Source organism: Engystomops pustulosus, chromosome 10 (assembly GCF_040894005.1).
Source record: "Engystomops pustulosus chromosome 10, aEngPut4.maternal, whole genome shotgun sequence".
NCBI lineage: Eukaryota > Metazoa > Chordata > Amphibia > Anura > Leptodactylidae > Engystomops > Engystomops pustulosus.
Genome location: NC_092420.1, coordinates 71,624,445 through 71,639,825, shown reverse-complemented (window position 1 = coordinate 71,639,825; position 15,381 = coordinate 71,624,445). Strand labels below are relative to the sequence as shown.

Genomic DNA, 15,381 nt, shown 5'->3' with positions numbered 1-15,381 from the left:
AAGCCCCACAACAGCTTTTATGGCTGCCAACAGCAATCAACTTTCAGGGACTTGAAGGGAATATAACTTAAAATGGCCGCCACTGAAAAATAAACTGACTTAAAATGGCCGCCACTGAAGAATGGTAGGGCGTGTCATCTTCTCTAACCACCAGATACAGGGGTGGAGTCTGGATTACAGGGGCCATTTTTCACTCCAAGGAAAATATAATAAAATCTCTTTTTCTCAAATTCTTTCCACATCAAAAACTATGAAATGTCCCTTATCGCCTGTCTCTTTCTTCATTGGGCACTCTGAAGGATTCCTGTCCCTCTGTCCTGGTCCGTCCGTCAAAGTCAGAGGCTCTAAGTGTCTATTTGCAAATCAAGTTTTCCCACTTGTACAATCATCAGATCATCTGACACATCCCAAAACCTTCAAACCTTCAATACTTTTTACTTAAAACACAAAACTACCAGCCCTTATGTCCGATTATGTCAACTGGCACTTTTCCATCAGTCCTATTTAACTCAACAACCTGTCTCTGTGCATCTTTCCCCTTCATGTGAAAAACAATCTTCCTTCTTGCCTGCAATGCACTTGGCTCAATTCCAATTCACTACTCATCATAAGTGTCCATAACCACAATACTGTCAAAGGAACCTGTCCCCACAGACTCAAGAGGGTCTCACAACGGATGCCGACACCTCGATTTACTGACCCCAAAGAAACTAGACACCTGAGTCTTCCACAAAGGACCCTAGACGAAGTCACTGCCTGACTGGACTGACGCTAAACTAAGTCACTGCCCTCAGACTGACCCTGCAGGTCCACAAGGGACTCTACACTAGATCACTGCCTGACTGGACTGACGCTAGAATAAGTCACTGCCCTCAGACTGACCCTGCAGGTCCACAAGGGACTCTACACTAGATCACTGCCTGACTAGACTGACGCTAGAATAAGTCACTGCCCTCAGACTGACCCTGCAGGTCCACAAGGGACTCTACACTGGATCACTGCCTCACTAGACTGACGCTAGAATAAGTCACTGCCCTCAGACTGACCCTGCAGGTCCACAAGGGACTCTACACTGGATCACTGCCTGACTAGACTGACTCTCAGGTCACTGCCCTCAGACTGACCCTGCAGGTCCACAAGGGACAGAACCTATGGTACCCCTCAGAGGGAGGGGAAAAGATATGAGGCAAGAAAAAATTCAAAGATTGGTAAAAGAAACAAAATTTTATTGTATATATGGTAAAAACACATAGCCATAATTAGACGTTTGTTAAAAAGAGTTATATGACAAGGTTACAAGGTTACAGGGTGACCATACAGCAGAGAAAGAGAACAGTCATACCCGGACACAGCACGTTGCACAGAGGGTTAAACAATTTAAATGGGCTGGTATGCAAAAGATGCAGGTGTATTAATGGCATGGATACATGCACATTAGTAATGGCATAGCAAAGCTCATGCCTGGTATAAGTCTAGCCAAGTAGGACATATAGGTACCAGTCCTTACCGTATGGATGGGTAGATGTGCAGGGTGTCCGGGGATGACTGCTGCCATTACTAATGTGCATGTATCCATGCCATTAATACACCTGCATCTTTTGCATACCAGCCCATTTAAATTGTTTAACCCTCTGTTCTATTCCTTTTTTTCATTTTGGTTTTGTTAAAATTATGGACTTTCACCATTTTTATAGGCACCTATCGTATGTTAGAGTAAAGTAGGACAACTTGAACAGAGCAAAAACGTTCTCAAGTTTTATTACTATTGACACTGAAGGCGGGATGTACAATGCTGGCAAATGCTGAATGTTTTCTCAACTATACCAATACACTTTAATAAAAAGTGCAGACATCAAAGCTAGAAGTGTCTAGGACAATATCCAATGTGCGCAACATTTGCTTAGTGATGTCACATATTTTAGTTTTAATAAAGAAGAGCCTAGACTTGTGCCATTCACTCCCTGGGTTTACCAATCTCTACCATGAAGATCGTTATATTCCTGGTATTGGCCGGCCTCAGCCTTGCTACAGGTATGTAAATACAGTGTGTATTAGATTGTTATCCTGACTACACATATGCATATTGAACATGTTTTTTCTGTTTGCAAGATTGTGATAAAAGTTGTGAGAAAAAACGGAACTGCTTCATTGCTGCATCTCAGGTAAGATGCTTAGACTGGAAAGTGTCAGTCATTTCTACTGTATCTTCAATAGTAAATACAAGAATGTTCTTATTCTTTTCCATGAATTTAAATTGATGGTTTGCATGTATTCATTATATCTTCAATTTAATATTATTTTTCTAAAAAAAAAGGATTTGAATGAATTACTAAGGTCACATGTCTATTTCTATGCTACACATCACTATGTTCATTACATCCAGTCTCTCTCTGCATTGTCTGATCATTTGTCTTTTTCTAAACCAGTATGCTGCATATTTCCTGGAAACATTTTTGTACTATCTGTGTGAATATGAGGGAGGCGTAAGTACATCATATTGTGTCGCTCTTTAACACTTTAACTATTTTTTTGTCCCAGTGACAATTTGATTATCAAAAGTTTGTGCTGTTATGGGAAAAAGAATAATTCATATAGGATCATTACAGACACCTCACAGCCGGTCACTGCAGCCTGGGACTATAGTAATAGCATCCAGAGACTTCACCAGAGGTCACAGGCAGGGGCAGAGGGGGGTCCCTCTCAAACTAGGGGTCGGGTGTCCTCATGTCAGGGACTATATTTGTGTATATATACATATATATATATATATATATATATATATATATGTATATATATGTATATATGTGTGTGTTTATACCAAAAAACAAACCTATGACTCCCCATTCTACAATGACACCATTACCAATGCTATAACCAGGAGCGATGGTTCCCATCATCCATTGTGTGGCTCCTGCCACCAGCTGGTGTATGGGATCACTCTGAGTGTTACATTTTTGATGCTGGTGTATGGGATCACTCTGAGTGTTATATTTTTGTAGCTGGTGTATGGGATCACTCTGAGTGTTATATTTTTGTAGCTGGTGTATGGGATCACTCTGAGTGTTATATTTTTGTTGCTGGTGAATGGGATCCCTCTGGGTGCTATATTTCTGTTGCTGGTGTATGGGATCCCTCTGAGTGTTATATTCCTGTTGTTGGTGTATGGGATCCCTCTGGGTGCTATATTTCTGTTGCTGGTGTATGGGATCCCTCTGGGTGCTATATTTCTGTTGCTGGTGTATGGGATCCCTCTGGGTGCTATATTTCTGTTGCTGGTGTATGGGATCCCTCTGGGTGCTATATTTCTGTTGCTGGTGTATGGGATCACTCTGAGTGTTATATTTTTGTTGCCGGTGTTTGGGATCACTCTGGGTGCTATATTTCTGTTGCTGGTGTATGGGATCACTCTGAGTGTTATATTTTTGTTGCTGGTGAATGGGATCACTCTGAGTGTTATATTTTTGTAGCTGGTGTATGGGATCACTCTGAGTGCTATATTTTTGTTGCTGGTGAATGGGATCACTCTGAGTGTTATATTTTTGTAGCTGGTGTATGGGATCACTCTGAGTGTTATATTTTTTGTTGCTGGTGAATGGGATCCCTCTGGGTGCTATATTTCTGTTGCTGGTGTATGGGATCCCTCTGAGTGTTATATTTCTGTTGCTGGTGAATGGGATCCCTCTGGGTGTTATATTTTTGTTGCTGGTGAATGGGATCACTTTCAGTGCTAAAATTTTTGCTCTGAGACAAATTTCATCAATTCAACCTTCTATCACATTATTAGGATAAAGTGTCAGTCTAATATTTTTAATAGCACAGTCACATATGGTGAACATTTACCAAATTATTCCCCTCATAGATGTGCTATCTGCACGTGGAATCTATAATTAAAATGTATTTATATAGATGCCTTTCACCAAGGGATGAATACTATTTAGAGATGAGCGAACATACTCGTCCGAGCTTGATGCTCGTTCGAGCATTAGCGTACTCGAAACTGCTCGTTGCTCGGACGAATACTTCGCCCGCTCGAGAAAATGGCAGCTCCCGCCGTTTTGCTTTTTGGCGGCCAGAAACAGAGCCAATCACAAGCCAGGAGACTCTGCACTCCACCCAGCATGACGTGGTACCCTTACACGTCGATAGCAGTGGTTGGCTGGCCAGATCAGGTGACCCTGGGATAGACTAGCCGCTGCCCGCGCTGCTGGGATCATTCTGTGTCTGGATGCCGCTAGGGAGAGAACTGCTGCTGGTCAGGGAAAGCGTTAGGGTGTTCTATTAGAATAGTGTTAGGCAGGAGTGATTCAACAAGAACCCAACAGCCCTTCTTAGGGCTACAATAACGTTATACTTTTTTTTTTTTGTTTGCTTGTGGCTGGGCTTGCTGACACTAGTAGTGCAGCTAGTACCATATTGTGAGGAATTTGCAGGGGGACTTGCTACCGTTGTGTTTAGCTCTTAGTGACACACATATCCACCTCAAACACCAAAGTGGGAAAATTTATTAGGGGTTTGAATTCAATTAGGCACAGTCTGCCATTTACTTTTTATTTTACGTTTATTTTTTCATAACTCATCTCATCAGTGTGCTTTCATACTTGGCTAGAAAATAGCCAAAGGAGAATCCAAACGGCTTACTTACGCCTACAATAGCGTTATATATATTTTATTTCTGGTTGATCTGCTGGTGGCTGTCCTTGCTGCAGTGCATCTACTAGCCAATTGTCAGGAATTTGGAGTGAGACTTGCGACCGCTGTGTTTAGCGCTTAGTGACGCACATATCCATCGCAAAGACCGAAGTGGGAAAATTTATTAGGGGTTGGATTTCAATTAGGCACAGTCTGGCAGTTTCTTTTTATTTTACGTTTATTTTTTCATAACTCAGCGTCATCTCATCAGTGTGCTTTCATACTCGGCTAGAAAATAGCCAAAGGAGAATCCAAACGGCTTACTTACGCCTACAATAGCGTTATATATATATTTTATTTCTGGTTGATCTGCTGGTGGCTGTCCTTGCTGCAGTGCATATACTAGCCAATTGTCAGGAATTTGGAGTGAGACTTGCGACCGCTGTGTTTAGCGCTTAGTGACGCACATATCCATCGCAAAGACCGAAGTGGGAAAATTTATTAGGGGTTGGATTTCAATTAGGCACAGTCTGGCAGTTTCTTTTTATTTTACGTTTATTTTTTCATAACTCAGCGTCATCTCATCAGTGTGCTTTCATACTTGGCAAGAAAATAGCCAAAGGAGAATCCAAACGGCTTACTTACGCCTACAATAGCGTTATATATATTTTATTTCTGGTTGATCTGCTGGTGGCTGTCCTTGCTGCAGTGCATATACTAGCCAATTGTCAGGAATTTGGAGTGAGACTTGCGACCGCTGTGTTTAGCGCTTAGTGACGCACATATCCATCGCAAAGACCGAAGTGGGAAAATTTATTAGGGGTTGGATTTCAATTAGGCACAGTCTGCCATTTCCTTTTTATTTTACGTTTATTTTTTCATAACTCAGCGTCATCTCATCTGGCATAGCAGTGTGCTATACTTGCTCATACTTGGCTAGAAAATAGCCATAGCAATAGGATAGCATTGTTTGGTTTTAAAAACTAAAAAACACAAAAAAAAACTAAAAAACACAAAAAACCACAAAAAAAAGTAAAAAAAAAATTAAAGTTATAACTTTCATTTTCAAAATGTTTAACCCGAGGGCTAGGGGTAGAGGACGAGGGCGGGGACGTGGGCGTCCAACTACTGCAGGGGTCAGAGGCCGTGGTCCTGGGCGGGGTGAGACACCACCTGCTGATGAGGGAGCAGGGGAACGCCGCAGAGCTACACTCCCTAGGTTCATGTCTGAAGTTACTGGGACTCGTGGTAGAGCACTGTTGAGGCCAGAACAGTGCGAACAGGTGATGTCGTGGATTGCCGACAATGCTTCGAGCAATTTGTCCACCAGTCAGTCTTCCACGCAGTCCACCCATGTCACCGAAATCGGCACTCCTCCAGCTCCTGCACCTCAGCCTCCTCCCCCCCAGTCTGCCCCCTCCCAGGAAAATTTGGCATTTGAACTGGCATACTCTGAGGAACTGTTTTCTGGACCCTTCCCACACTCACAAACCACTTGTCCGGTTGCTGCTGAGCAATTTTCCGATGCCCAGGTTTTCCACCAGTCGCAGTCTGTGGGTGATGATGACCTTCTTGACGTAGTGGAAGAAGTGTGTAAAGAGGTGTCCGACGATGAGGAGACACGGTTGTCAGACAGTGGTGAAGTTGTTGTCAGGGCAGGAAGTCCGAGGGGGGAGCAGACTGAGGGATCGGAGGATGATGAGGTGACAGACCCAAGCTGGGTTGAGAGGCCGGGTGAACACAGTGCTTCTGAGACGGAGGAGAGTCCTCGACCAGAACAGGTTGGAAGAGGCAGTGGTGGGGCCAGACGGAGAGGCAGGGCCAGAGCAGGTGCATCAGCGCCAAATGTGTCACGTAGTGAAGTTCCCGTGGCGAGGGCTCCCGCGGCGAGGGCTAGATTTTCAGAAGTCTGGAGGTTCTTTAAGGAAACACCGGATGACCGACGGACTGTGGTGTGCAACCTTTGCCAAACCAGGATCAGCAGGGGTTCCACCACTACTAGCTTAACTACCACCAGTATGCGCAGGCATATGAATGCTAAACACCCCACTCAGTGGCACCAAGCCCGTTCACCTCCAGCCGTGCACACCACTGCTCCTTCCCCTGTTTCAGCTGATAGTCAGCCCCCTGCCCAGGACCCTGGCACAAAAACCCCATCGTCGCCTCCACGATCCTCCACAGCATCCACCAGCGTTCAGCTCTCCATACCCCAGACGCTGGAGCGGAAACGGAAATATAGTGCAACCCACCCGCACGCCCAAGCCCTTAATGTCCACATCTCCAGATTGCTTAGCCTGGAGATGCTGCCCTATAGGCTAGTAGAGACCGAGGCCTTTCGCAACCTCATGGCGGCGGCCGCCCCTCGGTATTCGGTCCCCAGCCGCCACTACTTTTCCCGATGTGCCGTCCCAGCCCTGCACCAGCACGTGTCAGACAACATCATCCGTGCCCTGACCAACGCCGTTTCTGACGGCACATTGGGTTAACTTGGTGGAGGCTGGGACCGAGTCTGACCCTGCGGCTGGTCATATACTGCCGACGCCGAGGATTGCGGGGCCTACCTCGGTCCAGGTCTTTCAGGCCTACTATGCCTCCTCCTCCTCCCACCCCTCCTCCACCTCCTCCTCCGAACTACCATCCGTGGGCATGGCGCCATCAGTCGCTAGCTCTAGGCACAGCAGCAGTGCCGTCGCTAAGCGACAGCAGGCGGTGTTCAAACTGCTGAGCCTAGGCGATAAAAGGCACACCGCCCAAGAGCTATTACAGGGCATCACGGCGCAGACTGATCTGTGGCTGGCACCGCTGAACCTGAAGCCAGGCATGGTTGTGTGTGACAACGGCCGTAACCTGGTGGCGGCTCTGCAACTCGGCAGACTGACAAATGTGCCATGCCTGGCCCATGTGTTAAATCTGATAGTTCAGCGTTTCCTCAAGACATACCCCAATCTGTCTGATTTGCTCACGAAGGTGCGCCGCATCTGTGCGCATTTCAGGAAGTCCAGCACAGATGCTGCCACTCTCAGGGCAGCGCAGCGCCGCCTCCAACTGCCCGCTCACCGACTGTTGTGCGACGTGCCCACGAGGTGGAATTCAACATTAACAATGTTATCCAGAGTTTACCAGCAGCGCAGAGCGATTGTAGACTGCCAGATGTCAACTTTCACCAGAACTGGTAGTCAGGTCAGTCAGCTTCCTCAAGTCTACAATGAGGAGTGGACGTGGATGTCTGATATCTGTCAGGTGCTGAGTAACTTTGAGGAGTCAACACAGATGGTCAGTGGCGATGCCGCCATCATCAGCCTCACCATCCCGCTGCTTGGCCTGTTGAAAAACTCTCTGATCAGCATGAAGTCGGAAGCTTTGCACTCTTCACAAGAGACGGGGGAAGAAGATTCCCTTGTTGATAGCCAAAGCACCCTTAGGTCTGTTTCTCAGCACATATCGGAGGAGGTGGAGGTGGAGGAGGATGAGGAGGAAGAGGAGGAGAATGTTGGCGAGACACAAGAGGGGACCATTGTTCAGTCCTTCACTGTTCAGCGTGTATGGGCAGAAGAAGAGGAGTTGGAGGAGGAGGAAATGGACAGTCAGGCCAGTGAGGGGAGTGAATTCTTACGCGTTGGTACTCTGGCGCATATGGCAGATTTCATGCTAGGCTGCCTATCCCGTGACCCTCGCGTTCAAAGAATTTATTCCAGCACCGATTACTGGGTATTCACTCTCCTGGACCCACGGTACAAGCAAAATCTTTCCACTCTCATCCCTGGAGAGGAAAGGAGTGTGAGAATGCATGAATACCAGCAGGCCCGGGTGCACAAGCTGAAACACTATTTCCCTTCTGACAGCGCTAGCGGCAGAGTGCGTAGTTCTGCGGGACAAGTAGCGAGGGAGAGTAGGCGAGCAGGCAGCTTGTCCAGCACTGGCAAGGGTACGCTTTACAAGGCTTTTGCCAGCTTTATGTCACCCCAGCAAGACACTGTCACCTGTCCCCAGTCTCGGCAGAGTAGGGCTGATCTTTACAGAAAGATGGTGAGGGAGTACGTAGCTGACCATACCATCGTCCTAAATGATCACACAGCTCCCTACAACTACTGGGTTTCAAAGCTGGACATGTGGCACGAACTGGCGCTGTACGCCTTGGAGGTTCTTGCCTGCCCTGCCGCTAGCGTGTTGTCAGAGCGGGTTTTCAGTGCAGCTGGTGGCATCATCACCGATAAGCGTACACGCCTGTCGACTGACAGCGCTGACAGGCTGACGCTTATTAAGATGAATAAAGCCTGGATTTCTCATAATTTCCAATCTCCACCAGGTGAAGGAAGCTCAACCTGAATAATTTATGCACTCCTCCTCCTCCTCATTTTCCTCCTTCTCCTCCTCTTTGTACACTAAAGCAGAGGAAACTGGCTATTTTTTGACAGGGCCCACTGGCTCTAGCTATAGTACTTTATGCATTTAATTTTCCTGGAGGGCCACCTACCCGGTCCTCTGTTTTAACCAATTTTTGGGAGTGCCACATACAGGCACTCAATCTATTTAATTTTTCTGGAGGGCCACCTACCTGCTCCTCTGGTTTGAAAACTTTTTTGGACTGCCACATACAGGCACTCAATCTCTTCCATTTTACTGGAGGGCCACCTACCTGCTCCTCTGGTTTGAAAAGTTTTTTGGACTGCCACATACAGGCACTCAATCTATTCAATTTTTCTGGAGGGCCACCTACCTGCTCCTCTGGTTTGAAAACTTTTTTGGACTGCCACATACAGGCACTCAATCTATTCCATTTTTCTGGAGGGCCACCTACCTGCTCCTCTGGTTTGAAAACTTTTTTGGACTGCCACATACAGGCACTCAATCTATTCCATTTTTCTGGAGGGCCACCTACCTGCTCCTCTGGTTTGAAAACTTTTTTGGACTGCCACATACAGGCACTCAATCTCTTCCATTTTACTGGAGGGCCACCTACCTGCTCCTCTGGTTTGAAAAGTTTTTTGGACTGCCACATACAGGCACTCAATCTATTCAATTTTTCTGGAGGGCCACCTACCTGCTCCTCTGGTTTGAAAACTTTTTTGGACTGCCACATACAGGCACTCAATCTATTCCATTTTTCTGGAGGGCCACCTACCTGCTCCTCTGGTTTGAAAACTTTTTTGGACTGCCACATACAGGCACTCAATCTATTTCATTTTTCTGGAGGGCCACCTACCTGCTCCTCTGGTTTGAAAACTTTTTTGGACTGCCACATACAGGCACTATCCAAATTAAATTGTCTCCATAGCAGCCTCCACACGTTGTCTCCATTGCTACCTCCAAAAGTCGTCCATATAGCTGCCTCCATACATCGTCCCCTTATCAAACGAGGTGTGTCAGGCAGAAATTTGGGTTGTTTTCATGGATTCCACATCAAAGTTGTTAACTTTGTCGCCACCCTGCTGTGTTATCCACAAAATATACTGGCAAACTTTTATCATTTACCAATATTATTTCAGCGCTTCTTGCGCATCTGTTTACATTCCCCTCACCCGCCATATCCTAAACTTATAAGAACGCTACTACACTTGATCTTATACAAAAGGTTCTTAGAAGTGCTGTTTGGGGAGTAGCCTAGAGACAGGGGCTTGGATTGGCGAAAGCTCGCCTGGCAGCGGAGCGCCAGCTCCATGCGCATCATGCGCTTCTTGCGCATCTGTTTACATTCCCCTCACCCGCCATATCCCAAACTTATAAGAACGCTACTACACTTAACTTGGTGCAGGCTGGGACCGAGTCTGACCCTGGGGCTGGTCATATACTGCCGACGCAGAGAATTGCGGTGCCTACCTCGGTCCAGGTCTCAAAGGCCTAGTATACCTCCTCCTCCCACCCCTCCTCCACCTCCTCCTCCTCCGAATTACCATCCGTGGCCATGGCGCCATCAGTCGGTAGCTCTAGGCACAGCAGCAGTGCCGTCGCTAAGCGACAGCAGGCGGTGCTCAAACTGCTGAGCCTAGGCGATAAAAGGCACACCGCCCAAGAGCTATTACAGGGCATTCCACATCAAACTTGTTAACTTTGTCGCACCCTGCTGTGTAATCCACAAAATATACTGGCAAACTTTTATCATTTACCGATATTATTTCAGCGCTTCTTGCGCATCTGTTTACATTCCCCTCACCCGCCATATCCCAAACTTATAAGAACGCTACTACACTTGATCTTATACAAAAGGTTCTTAGAAGTGCTGTTTGGGGAGTAGCCTAGAGACAGGGGCTTGGATTGGCGAAAGCTCACCTGGCAGCGGAGCGCCAGCTCCATGCGCATCATGCGCTTCTTGCGCATCTGTTTACATTCCCCTCACCCGCCATATCCCAAACTTATAAGAACGCTACTACACTTGATCTTATACAAAAGGTTCTTAGAAGTGCTGTTTGGGGAGTAGCCTAGAGACAGGGGCTTGGATTGGCGAAAGCTCGCCTGGCAGCGGAGCGCCAGCTCCATGCCAAGATCCAACTAACATAGTTTTAACTGCAGCACCTTTAATCTACTACTAGTTCACTGCCTCCATACATGGTCCCCTTATCAAACGAGCTGTGTCAGGCAGAATTTTGGGTTGTTTTCATGGCTTCCATGTTAACTTTGTCGCCACCCTGCTGTGTAATCCACAAAATATACTGGCAAACTTTTATCATGTACCGATATTATTTGAGCGCTTCTTGCTCACCTCCTTTGGTTCCTCTCTGCCACCCATTGGTTTGAAGCCTGAGTCCATTTAGGGTATGTCGCCATGCCACTCTCTAGCCTGCCGCTGCTGCCGCTGCCTCTGCATGCCGTCCCCTATAGGGTCAGGGTCAATTATTGGATGTTTTAGATGCTATCTAGCTTCATTCTGTCACTCTGTCATGGCCATGCTGTTGCCCATAATTTTGGCATAATGGTGCGATTAAGCAGCCTCAGAGGCATCCATGCATGCTGCCCCTGCTGTTTCCTGTCCATTTCCGTGGTGTTTCCATCCTTTTCTGAGGTTCCCAGGTGTTTGGCCAAGCTTCCCTGTGCAGAGCCTTGGTCCCCTTGAAAAATGCTTGAGTCTCCCATTGACTTCAATGGGGCTCGTTATTCGAGACGAGCACTCGAGCATCGGGAAAAGTTCGTCTCGAATAACGAGTACCCGAGCATTTTAGTGCTCGCTCATCTCTAATACTATTATATATATATATATATATATATATATATATATATATATATATATATATATATATATATATATATATATCATACTACATTAGTATAGACTGAATTGCTGCTTTTGCTAGTACATCCTGGATCAACCATAACCATTTACTGCACTGCACGTGCATTAGCACCATTTGATATAACATCATCAGAGTAAGATACACAAGTTTTTTGGATATATTTTTATTTTCTGATGGTAATTTTTGTTGCTGGTGTATGGGATATTGCCTGAGGCAAAAAAAAAACTTTTATTATTATTCACATAGCCATAAAATGTTGCAAGTCGTTCACTCGCTATTGTTACAAGTTATTCACCCTGTCTCTCTGTCAGCCCACATTCACTGTATTAAAACAGCTGTTAGCTGTCATGCAGGTATAATATAATAGCTATTAGCTATCTTGCAGGTATAATATAATACCTATAAGCTACCTTGCAGGTATAATATAATACCTATAAGCTACCTTGCAGGTATGATATAATACCTATAAGCTATCTTGCAGGTATAATATAATAGCTATTGGCTATCTTGCAGGTATGATATAATACCTATAAGCTACCTTGCAGGTATGATATAATACCTATAAGCTATCTTGCAGGTATAATATAATAGCTATTGGCTATCTTGCAGGTATGATATAATAGCTATAAGCTATCTTGCAGGTATAATATAATAGCTATTAGCTATCTTGCAGGTATGATATAATACCTATAAGCTATCTTGCAGGTATAATATAATAGCTATTGGCTATCTTGCAGGTATAATATACTAGCTGTTAGCTATCTTGCAGGTATAATAGCTATTGGCTATCTTGCAGGTATAATATAATAGCTATAAGCTATCTTGCAGGTATAATATAATAGCTATTAGCTATCTTGCAGGTATAATATAATAGCTATAAGCTATCTTACAGGTATAATATAATAGCTGTTAGCTATCTTGCAGGTATAATATACTAGCTGTTAGCTATCTTGCAGGTATAATAGCTATTGGCTATCTTGCAGGTATAATATAATAGCTATTAGCTATCTTGCAGGTATAATATACTAGCTGTTAGCTATCTTGCAAGTATAATATAATAGCTATTAGCTATCTTGCAGGTATAATATAATAGCTATTGGCTATCTTGCAGGTATAATATACTAGCTGTTAGCTATCTTGCAGGTATAATATAGTAGCTGTTAGCTATCTTGCAGGTATAATATACTAGCTGTTAGCTATCTTGCAGGTATAATATAGTAGCTGTTAGCTATCTTGCAGGTATAATATACTAGCTCAGGGGTCAGGAACCTTTTTGGCTGAGAGAGCCATAAGCGCCACATATTTTAAAATATAATTCTGCAAGAGCCATACAATATGCTTAAAGGGACAATGGCTCCAGCAGTCATTAGTACAGCAAGGAGTGTACCCCCAACCCCCCCCCCCCCCCCGTACTAAGCTTCCACTGGACCAAAACAATGGTAATTCCCTGTAAAATAAAAAATAGATCATTTACATTCGCGCTTGTCCCTATACATGAGCCAACCGCAGCAGAACATCCCCATACATGAGCCAACCGCTGCAGAACATCCCCATACAGACGCCAACCGCTGCAGAACATCCCCATACACGAGCCAACCGCAGCAGAACATCCCCATACAGACGCCAACCGCTGCAGAACATCCCTATACAGACGCCAACCGCTGCAGAACATCCCTATACAGACGCCAACCGCTGCAGAACATCCCTATACAGACGCCAACCGCTGCAGAACATACCTGTACAGACGCCAACCAATGCAGAACATCCCTATACAGACGCCAACCGCTGCAGAACATCCCCATACACGAGCCAACCGCAGCAGAACATCCCTATACAGACGCCAACCAATGCAGAACATCCCTATACAGACGACAGCCGCTGCAGTACATCCCCATACAGACGCCAACCGCTGCAGAACATCCCTATACAGACGCCAACCGCTGCAGAACATCCCTATACAGACGACAGCCGCTGCAGAACATCCCTATACAGAAGCCAACCAATGCAGAACATACCTATACAGACGACAGCCGCTGCAGTACATCCCCATACAGACGCCAACCGCTGCAGAACATCCCTATACAGACGCCAACCAATGCAGAACATCCCTATACAGACGACAGCCGCTGCAGAACATCCCTATACAGACGACAGCCGCTGCAGAACATCCCCAAACAGACGCCAACCGCTGCAGAACATCCCCATACAGACGCCAACCGCTGCAGAACATCCCTATACAGACGACAGCCGCTGCAGAACATCCCTATACAGACGCCAACCAATGCAGAACATCCCTATACAGACGACAGCCGCTGCAGTACATCCCCATACAGACGCCAACCAATGCAGAACATCCCTATACAGACGCCAACCAATGCAGAACATCCCTATACACGAGCCAACCGCAGCAGAACATCCCTATACAGACGCCAACCAATGCAGAACATCCCTATACAGACGCCAACCGCTGCAGAACATCCCTATACAGACGCCAACCGCTGCAGAACATCCCTATACAGACGACAGCCGCTGCAGAACATCCCTATACAGACGCCAACCAATGCAGAACATCCCTATACAGACGACAGCCGCTGCAGTACATCCCCATACAGACGCCAACCGCTGCAGAACATCCCTATACAGACGCCAACCAATGCAGAACATCCCTTTACAGACGACAGCCGCTGCAGAACATCCCTATACAGACGCCAACCGCTGCAGAACATCCCTATACAAACGCCAACCAATGCAGAACATCCCTATACAGACGCCAACCGCTGCAGACCATCCCTATACAGACGACAGCCGCTGCAGAACATCCCTATACAGACGACAGCCGCTGCAGAACATCCCCATACAGACGCCAACCGCAGCAGAACATCCCTATACAGACGCCAACCGCAGCAGAACATCCCTGTACAGACGCCAACCAATGCAGAACATCCCTATACACGAGCCAACCGCAGCAGAACATCCCTATACAGACGCCAACCAATGCAGAACATCCCTTTACAGACGACAGCCGCTGCAGAACATCCCTATACAGACGCCAACCGCTGCAGAACATCCCTATACAGACGCCAACCAATGCAGAACATCCCTATACAGACGACAGCCGCTGCAGAACATCCCCATACAGACTCCAACCGCTGCAGAACATCCCTATACAGACGCCAACCAATGCAGAACATCCCTTTACAGACTCCAACCGCTGCAGAACATCCCTATACAGACGCCAACTGCTGCAGAACATCCCTATACAGACGCCAACCAATGCAGAACATCCCTTTACAGACTCCAACCGCTGCAGAACATCCCCATACAGACTCCAACCGCTGCAGAACATCCCTATACAGACGCCAACCGCTGCAGAATATCCCTATACAGACGCCAACCAATGCAGAACATCCCTATACAGATGCCAACGTGTCTGAGCTGCTGCATAACCTCACATTAATGTAGAAATGCAGTGGTGGGGGAAGATATGAGGGGCTGATGCAGATGGGTCTGTAAGGGACACTCAGGA

At 46.3% G+C, this 15,381-nt stretch overlaps 1 protein-coding gene across 2 annotated transcripts in view; it reads left to right on the top strand.

Annotated features, from left to right (window-relative positions):
- The first annotated feature begins 1,857 nt into the window (after positions 1 to 1,857).
- Positions 1,858 to 15,381, top strand: part of LOC140104000 (uncharacterized) — a 45,510-nt gene continuing 31,986 nt past the window's right edge. The window contains exons 1-3 of one of the 2 annotated variants that reach the window (XM_072127323.1): positions 1,861 to 2,031; positions 2,110 to 2,162; positions 2,427 to 2,483. In XM_072127323.1, coding sequence (XP_071983424.1) covers positions 1,983 to 2,031; positions 2,110 to 2,162; positions 2,427 to 2,483 — 159 coding nt within the window. In that variant the 5' untranslated portion in view covers positions 1,861 to 1,982. Of the gene's footprint in view, positions 2,032 to 2,109; positions 2,163 to 2,426; positions 2,484 to 15,381 lie in introns of both variants that reach the window. The other variant, XM_072127324.1, reaches the window with a different exon arrangement.